This window comes from Diospyros lotus, chromosome 4 (genome assembly GCF_014633365.1).
Source record: "Diospyros lotus cultivar Yz01 chromosome 4, ASM1463336v1, whole genome shotgun sequence".
NCBI lineage: Eukaryota > Viridiplantae > Streptophyta > Magnoliopsida > Ericales > Ebenaceae > Diospyros > Diospyros lotus.
Genome location: NC_068341.1, coordinates 21,403,141 through 21,411,813, shown reverse-complemented (window position 1 = coordinate 21,411,813; position 8,673 = coordinate 21,403,141). Strand labels below are relative to the sequence as shown.

Sequence of the window (8,673 nt, the reverse complement as noted above, 5' to 3'; positions counted from 1 at the left end):
TTATATATAATTTATCAACATGTAATAGTAATAATTTTATTACTTAGACATTAATTTATAATTTATTTTTTTATTAAAAATTAATATTTTTATGAATTTTATTTATATTATTTAACATGTTCATTTTAATTTTTTTTTTAAGTTCCGATAACTTATCAGATTTTTTAAATCAAATATATAACTATATAAATGATAGTTTAAAACATATTTATTCAAATATATTATCAATTTAAACGTTAAGTAGCTTAAAAACTTTACATAATTTTTAGGTAGAAAGGGTTAAAAGTCATCTTAAAAAAGGCTAAGCCAAACACCCTTTTCTAAAAAATGTCGTAGAATTATTCTCAGGCTCCCATTTGTTGAATAATTAATTTCTTATTGTTGAATTAGATTGCAAAAATGCTACCTCTTGGTTTGTTATTTGGATGTTTTTTCTTCTATATATTTTGTTTTTGGGGCGGGTAATGTTTACTTCTGCAACTTCCGTGCTTGCTCCAATGTGTACTCTTTGCTTCCTTCACGAAATGAATATTTTATTTTGGCTGATAAAAAAAGAAAGGTTTACCATATATACTTTGGCAAGATTTTTCTTCCTTTTTAAATGTTGTGAATTGAGTGCTAGTAGGGTTTAAATCTTTTTAGGTGACTCCACGTACACATTTTTGTTTTCTTCCATTTTTGATTTCTTCATGAAAAAATATTGCTTAGAAGAGTAAGAAATCACATAACTATTCCACATAAAATTTATATAAAAAGAACGTTTGCAACACCTAACTTCGTTTGTGTCGGAAAGCAATTACTTTTGTTATCAAGATCCAATCGTAATAACATATGATCAATATCAGTTAATTATCGTATTTGTTTTGACAATTAACCAATATTTTTGAATCATTTTTATGATAATTTTCTTATAATAAATAATTATCAAGGAGTACCATAGATATATCTTCATTTTGAAAACCCCTACATATTTCAGGAAAAAAAAAGAAGAAAAAAACAGAAAACCAACTAAACATGTTGGTTCGGTGGCTCCAAATCCGCTCAACAGTAGTGCCATGAAATAAGGATCTTGACTAAAATTATTAATATGTCATAAGGATTAAGGAGTAACTGCACGTGCATCTCTTTCTCTATCTTTGCTAAGTAAAACTTATCTTCATTTTTATCTTCAATTGGTAGTATAAATAGACCAACCTTCCATTGCTCGTACAAGGGAACTGCATAGAGTTCTTAATAGACAGCGCGATCAAATTAATTAACAAGGAAATCACAAAGAAATGGGAAGCAACGCTGGTGATCGAGTAATAGTTTGCAAAGGTTGGTGCATATATATATATATATATATATGTATTTAAATATTATTTCTACATAATAAAAATTTGTGAGTTTTAATATTCCTTAATTTTTTTTCCGTCGTGCAGCTGCTGTAGCATGGGAAGCGGGGAAGCCGTTAGTGCTAGAAGACGTGGAGGTGGCGCCGCCGCAGAAGATGGAGGTCAGGATGAAGATCCTGTACACCTCCCTCTGCCACACCGATGTTTACTTTTGGGAAGCCAAGGTAGTTAATTAAACTATAAATTAATATATACAAACCCTGCATTATTTCTCTATTTAATTAATTTTAGTAGCTAGAATAGGCAAGCAAAAATGAATGGAATAACTGATTCTTCTTCTTCCTTTTCTTGTTCTTCCCAAACTTAACTTGCAGGGTCAAAATCCTATGTTTCCTCGAATCCTTGGGCATGAGGCTGGTGGGATTGTGGAAAGCGTTGGGGAGGGAGTGACAGATCTTTCAGTAGGAGACCATGTCCTTCCAGTGTTCACAGGGGAGTGCAAAGAATGTGCGCACTGCAAATCAGAGGAAAGCAACATGTGTGAACTGCTAAGGATCAACAGAGATAGAGGGGTGATGCTTCATGATGGCAAGTCAAGGTTTTCCATCAATGGCAAGCCACTTTATCACTTTCTTGGGACATCCACTTTTAGTGAGTACACTGTTGTTCATGCTGGTTGCGTTGCCAAGATCAACCCCCTTGCTCCTCTAGACAAAGTTTGTCTTCTCAGCTGTGGATTCTGCACAGTTACTCTAATTTGAATTGCAATTCAAATTACGTATAAATTTGTATTATTTTGTCAATGAAACATTTTTTATCTCCCTCTTCTTTGGTCAATGTTTGTTGTTAAGGATTTGGTGCCACCGTGAATGTTGCCAAGCCAAAGAAGGGCTCAACAGTGGCTATTTTTGGATTGGGAGCTGTAGGTTTGTCGGTGAGTTTCCACTATTGCTAAATACATGAATGATTAAACTCTCTTCAGTCGGATGAATATGTCAAATCAGGGATAATACATGATTGTTCTTTGATAAATTAATGTGTTTAGGCAGCAGAAGGAGCGAGAATTTCTGGGGCTTCGAGGATCATTGGTGTCGATATTAATCCCAGTAGATTTGAACCAAATAGGTGATCCTATGACAAGTTATATTATTTATATTGATAAAAAAAAATGCATATATCTGAGGTGTAGTCTTAATGTCTAATATATTTTTTTTGTGTTTAAATAGCAAAGAAGTTCGGTGTGACAGAGTTTGTGAACCCCAAAGATCACAAGAAACCAGTTCGAGGTGACTTCCAAACCCGCTTGTAGTTTATGCCTAAATATAGCACAAATCTTTATCTAGCATCTTATAAAAATTAAGTTTGTATTGGACTTTTCTCTTTAGGTGATTGCTGAGATGACCAATGGGGGAGTTGATAGAAGTGTCGAATGCACTGGAAATGTTGATGCCATGATCTCAGCATTTGAGTGTGTCCATGATGTAAGTTAATTTCTATCTCATACCAAATAAAATGATTTTTTTTTTTTTTCAAAGAAGAGATTGTTTATCATTTCGATATATATATATAAAGCTTTTGTGATGAAAAATATGATGTCTAATTTGAAAAATAAGGATTTCTTTTCAGTTTGTGATGGTCAATCAAAGATGTAATAGAAAACTCTTAAAAATATCTTTTAAACATGGAATTTACGTACAGACGCTTAACCCAATAGATTATTTAATCACAATTAATTATGTGGTGTGATAGGGTTGGGGTGTTGCTGTTCTTGTGGGTGTCCCTCACAAGGAGGCTGTGTTCAAGACACATCCTATGAATTTGTTGAATGAGAGGACACTGAAGGGGACCTTTTACGGGAACTTCAAGCCTCGCTCGGACCTGCCCCTTGTTGTGGAAAAATACATGAACAAGGTGACTTATAAATATTTCTAAACACTTAATTATAATTATAAGCAAATTAATCTATGGTTTAATTTTGGGCGGGCTAGCTAGTACCTATATGTAGTAAAAATGAAAAGCTTGTTGAACCTTGCATTAATGCTGTTGCAGGAACTGGAATTGGAGAAGTTCATCACTCATCAAGTGCCATTCTCGGAGATCAACAAGGCCTTCGATTACATGCTTAAAGGGGAAAGCCTCCGATGCGTCATTCGAATGACAGAATAGAGAGTGGCCCCAAGTTTTTGGAATCCAATGCAATACTAGAGTTTGTTGAATCATTTGTAACGCAAAGAATAACAATGTTAGCCTTGGATTGACTTAGATGTTCGAAGTACTACTACCAGCTAATAGTTTTAGTCTAGACGTACGTAGAATAAGAGTTTATCGGCAACTACCTACAATAATTGTTAGCTCATCATTTTTTTTTTCTTTTCCCCTAACTTGACTTGTTGGCTTATCAATAATCCTAAGTTTCTTTTTTCCACACATTTTGTTCGGTGCATTTCTTGTTAGACTTAGAAGTAGGGTTAAGTCTATATATATCACCAAGAATAACAACTTCTAGTGTTTCTCAAGTCTCAACTTCTACATTTTGATGCTCATAAAAAATGAAATCTTTTCATTTGTGAAACCAATTTCGGTTTTCATTCTCCATCCTATAAGCATAATCAGAATTATCCATCTAATAGAGACACAAACTAATTTTGTATCAGTACAAAAAAACTGTAAACTAGAGATAGAATTTTTTTCATATCTAACAAAAATGAATTTTGAGACGAATAACCAAATTTTCTCAAAACTGCTTGCCTTTGAGACAGGTTTTTTGTGTCTCTGACTTAGAGAGACTGGAATCAAAGACAAAAAAATTTCATCTTTGAATTCAAATATTGAAATTTTTTGTTTTTGAAAAATTATTCTGAAATTTTCTATTACGAAAAATTTTATTTAAAAAAATAATATGAATTTTTAATCAGAGACAAACAAAATTTCTCTGATTAAAAAATTAATAAAAATAATGAATTTTTTAATAAGAGATGAATTTTTTTTCACCTATGATTTAAAAAACTAAAAAATATTGAATTTTTTAATAAAAAATATTTCCTGTCTCTGATTAAAAAATTAAAAGATAACCAGTGACCAATCACCACTTCTAACCTAATTGATTATGCCCATACACTACAAAAAAAAAAATTGACATTTAGCAGTGATTTTTTCGTATTTAATGGCAATTTTTAACAGCCGCTAAATCAGCCGTCGTAGAGCATTTAGCGACAATTTTCAGCAACCACTGGAGTAACAACCGCTAATTATATTTTTTGCGGTGATTTTTAAACCGCTGCAAAAATAAGTGATTTAAAGGCGATTTTAATAATATTTAGCCGCAGTTTAGGAACATCCGTAAAAATTAGAAAAATAATTAAATTTTTAATTTTAGTGGCGATTTAAAAACCTCTATAAAAATTAAAAAAGAATTAAATTTTTAATTTTAGCAGAAATTTCAAAATGGCATAAAAAATTTTAAAAAATTAAATTTTTAATTGCCAGACAAGCCATATGGCCACATGTTCGCGCGCCACATGTGCGCGAACCATCTGATATGCGAAGTCTTCTTGACATATATTTGCGTATATAAATTATATACTAATCTAACCATTATTTTTTAGAATTATATTTTATATTTTTTAATATATATTAAAATTATTTATTAATTGATTATTTTTTAAAAGAATAATGAAATAAATTAAAAAAATTAATTGATTAAAAAATAAAAAGAAGATTTTATATATTTTTTAAAAATTATTAAAATTTTCTATATTAAAATTTTGTTAAATTTCTTTTTATTTTTTACATTAAATTTTTTAATGAATTTTATGATTAATTTAAATTAAATTTTAAATTTATTTTTAAGATTTTATATTTTTTTATTAATTTAATTTTTAATTATTTTCTTAAATAAAATTTAATTTTTTAATGAATTTTGCGAATATTTATAAAAACTATTGTAAATGTTAATTTAATTTTAATTTTAAATTATTTAATTTTTTTTTGAATTTGGTGACGGTTTTTGAAAATCGCCGCAAATGTTATTTTAATTTTTATTATTTAATTATTTTTTAATTTAGTTGTGGTTTCTCAAAAATCGTCGTTACATTTAATTTTTTAATAAATTTTGTAATGGTTTCTCAAAATCGCAGTAAATATTATTTTAATTTTAATTATTTAATTATTTTTTAATTTAATAACAGTTTCTCAAAAATTTTGTAAAATTTAATTTAATTATTTAATTATTTAGTGACATTTTTTTGAAAATTACCTCAAAAATTCAATTTTTTGTAGTGATATTAGAAATATACGATCATTTGTTGTCAGATAATTATGTTATAATTTTGTCCTTAACATCAACAACTAATTTTTAGTCTAAAGTAACGATTTGGCTGACGGAGAATAATTTTCATTTTTTTTATTCTGAAAAAAATAATTTCCTAGTGGATAATTACAAACACTAACCTAGGTTTTTGCATAAGATTTTTTCACTAAATTTATCATCACCTAACAAAAATCTACTTAGTATTTAGATCCTTATTCTTTCTCACTATAAAATCTGTCAAATTAACATTTGACCACTTTATGGCTCTAAAGTTTTTTTATTGTTGATTGTTATAAACCAAAAACTCCTTAATTAATTGTTTTAAACTTAAAATTTCATCAACATTTTTGATACCATGTTTTAAATATTTCTATCAAATCTTTCTTGAAAAGGATTGATCTAAATCATAAGTAAATTTTTGTTAAATTAAATATGATATTGGAGCTAATTTTTACAGGGTGACAATAAATTTAATAACAAATTAACATCGCGACAAATCTTAAGTAAATTTATATAATTATATTTTATTATTTTAAATGTAAATTTAATTAATTTCATCATAACTACATACAGACTAATGATAATAAGAAAATTTTTACTTCCACAATCATAAACTTCAAAAAATAGATCAAATCACATGCATCTTCTGTGGTATAAAGGTCAAGCGAACTTCTATCTGCTTAATCATATCATTATATCCCAAATTATTACATTTTACTTTTGGATATATATATAGGTTATCAACTGTGGTTATCAATTAGGCAAGAGAGATAATAATATCTGAAAATAATTTGACTAATCGACAAACAATTGCACATGATGATGATCTAATCGATGGTGACATTCATACGACCTTAGCAAATTTGGGCACATGGAACTATACGTACTTTGCAAATTTAGCAATATGACTAATAACATTCACATTAACATGCATAATATTGTATAAATGTTAATAGATGATAGCAACATGACAAAAAAAAAAAAAAAAACATCAAATCAAGAGGATGAGGATGGGGAAGAGATCTTTGGATATATCTTAATTATTTATTTAAAATTAAAAATAAATATAAAAATTAAGATATAAGCATAAGACTTATTTAAAAAAATATTAAAATAAATATATAAATAAATAAATAAAGGACCCATTAGTATCAAAGCATTCTTACAATGATTTTGTGTTATGTGATTTCTCCTTTTATTGGAGAGTTCTGCACGTAGACTCCAGTATGCATGCATGAGTGGTGATTGTTGTTGCCCCTACGGGCATAGCACGGATAGTTTTCAAGATAATAGATTGCATTCAATGATGTAGGTTCGAGTCATGGCAGTCGTAGTATGGGAATTTCTCCCTTCTGTGAGAGTGGCTCCTTGTGGGCACTATACACTGTGCTTCCTGCTTTGGGGACCGCTGTGTACCGTGATTAACCCCTCCTACGTGTGCGGGGCAGTGTGTAGGGGGCCCTTAAGGTGAGGGATTTCACCTTTTACCCAAGTGGTGATTGTTGTTTTGCTTTTGATGATATTTTGATTATTAAAATTTTTATAATTTTAACATTTGAAAATCAATTATATTTTATATTTAAAAATTAAAAATGAAAATTCCATATTATGTCAAAGGATAAAAATGCTTTCAATGTATGCAAAATCTTTTATAATTATTTTAAAATCAATCCTTTTTATTTATTTTGAAATAAGAGTATCAAAATATTTTTTAAAACCCATAAACACTCTCTTTAAAGATAAAACTATTGATCATATTAGTGAAACTGTTGACTATTTTGTGCTTTTATTATAAGCTGAAGAAATCAAGTCTAAAACTTTTGATCGGTCAGTTCGTTAAAACTGTCGACCATTTTTGGCTTTTCAACAAAAATAATCTATCATTCTCTTGAACTGTCGAATTGGTAATTTTCAAGTCTTAGTTTTTTTTACGTAAGTTCAAAAAATATCAAAAGTCACTATATAATGTCAATCTGTTATCAAAACAGTCAACCATTTTTATAAAGAAGTCAACCATTTGCCCAAAGCTATAAGTGTGCTTTAGAGTTTTTGAAGAAAATTGTCAACCAGTTTGGTAAACTATCGATTGTTTCTTCTCTGACAGTTTTAAACGGCTAGTTTTTGCAGGCTTCAATATGTTAGGATTAAAGTCTTAATCCTAAATAGCAGAAGAGAAAATAATCAAAACAAGCATGAAGAACACACGAGATTTATAGTGGTCCACTCTCAATGTGAGAGTTAACATCCACTCCCGTCGTTGCAAGTTTTTCACTATAATCAAATTGGAGATTACAAGAATACACACCAACACTCTCTAATAGCCACCATAATATAAGCAAAAATTAGGGCAAGAGAAATACATGTGAAAATCCAAAATTGTGTAGGTGTAATATGTGCCAAGGTGATAATTGGGCTTCGCACACTAACACAACGGTTAGTTAAATTAAATACAAGATAAGCCTATAAATAGCAGGCCAAATATGCACTAAAGAGGCTAATGAAGTGATAAGAGCTTACAAGTGATTTTATTTTCCTCAAGAGTATTTGTACTTTCATTATTTCTCTCAATCAGGGTTGTTTATCTTTTGTATCATCTTGTTTAAGACTTGTTGTAATTTTTAGAGAGACCTTTTGTAACTATGGCGACCCCTCTCCCAGAGTCTCCATAGCCAGGGAACCTAAGAGCAAGTGCCAAAAAGAATGGATACAAAACTAAACTCACGTGGAATAACCACAACATTTCCAGAAACAATAAAATCCATAACTATTGTCTTTGCATTTACTTCCATTTAACATTTAGATGCAAAAGATATATATTTTTTTACAATACATTAGGCTTCTTCAAAAGTAAAGTACCACAAGCCTAAAATGCAAAATTTAGCCAACTTCTTTTGCATTCACAAATGACCGCCATGGATCTTTTCGTTCATTAAGTGAGCTCTATACAGATCTACCCCACAAAATCAGGCACTACTAGGACCACCCTCCACCTTAGCCTTGCCTTTATCTAGAATAATATAAATTAAGAAT

General features: G+C 29.5%; 1 protein-coding gene across 2 annotated transcripts; it reads left to right on the top strand.

Moving 5' to 3' along the window:
• The first annotated feature begins 1,277 nt into the window (after positions 1-1,277).
• On the top strand, positions 1,278-3,500 carry LOC127799380 (alcohol dehydrogenase 1-like). 2 transcript variants are annotated; one of them, XM_052333372.1, is made up of 9 exons: positions 1,278-1,317; positions 1,422-1,558; positions 1,709-2,079; positions 2,184-2,268; positions 2,380-2,449; positions 2,555-2,620; positions 2,718-2,815; positions 3,084-3,245; positions 3,384-3,500. In XM_052333372.1, the coding sequence occupies exons 1-9, from the start codon at positions 1,278-1,280 to the stop codon at positions 3,498-3,500; spliced, it is 1,146 nt and encodes a 381-aa protein (XP_052189332.1). The 2 variants fall into 2 exon arrangements, with proteins under 2 accessions (XP_052189332.1, XP_052189331.1); XM_052333371.1 differs by having other exon boundaries at positions 2,380-2,453; positions 2,559-2,620.
• The last annotated feature ends 5,173 nt before the right edge of the window (positions 3,501-8,673 follow it).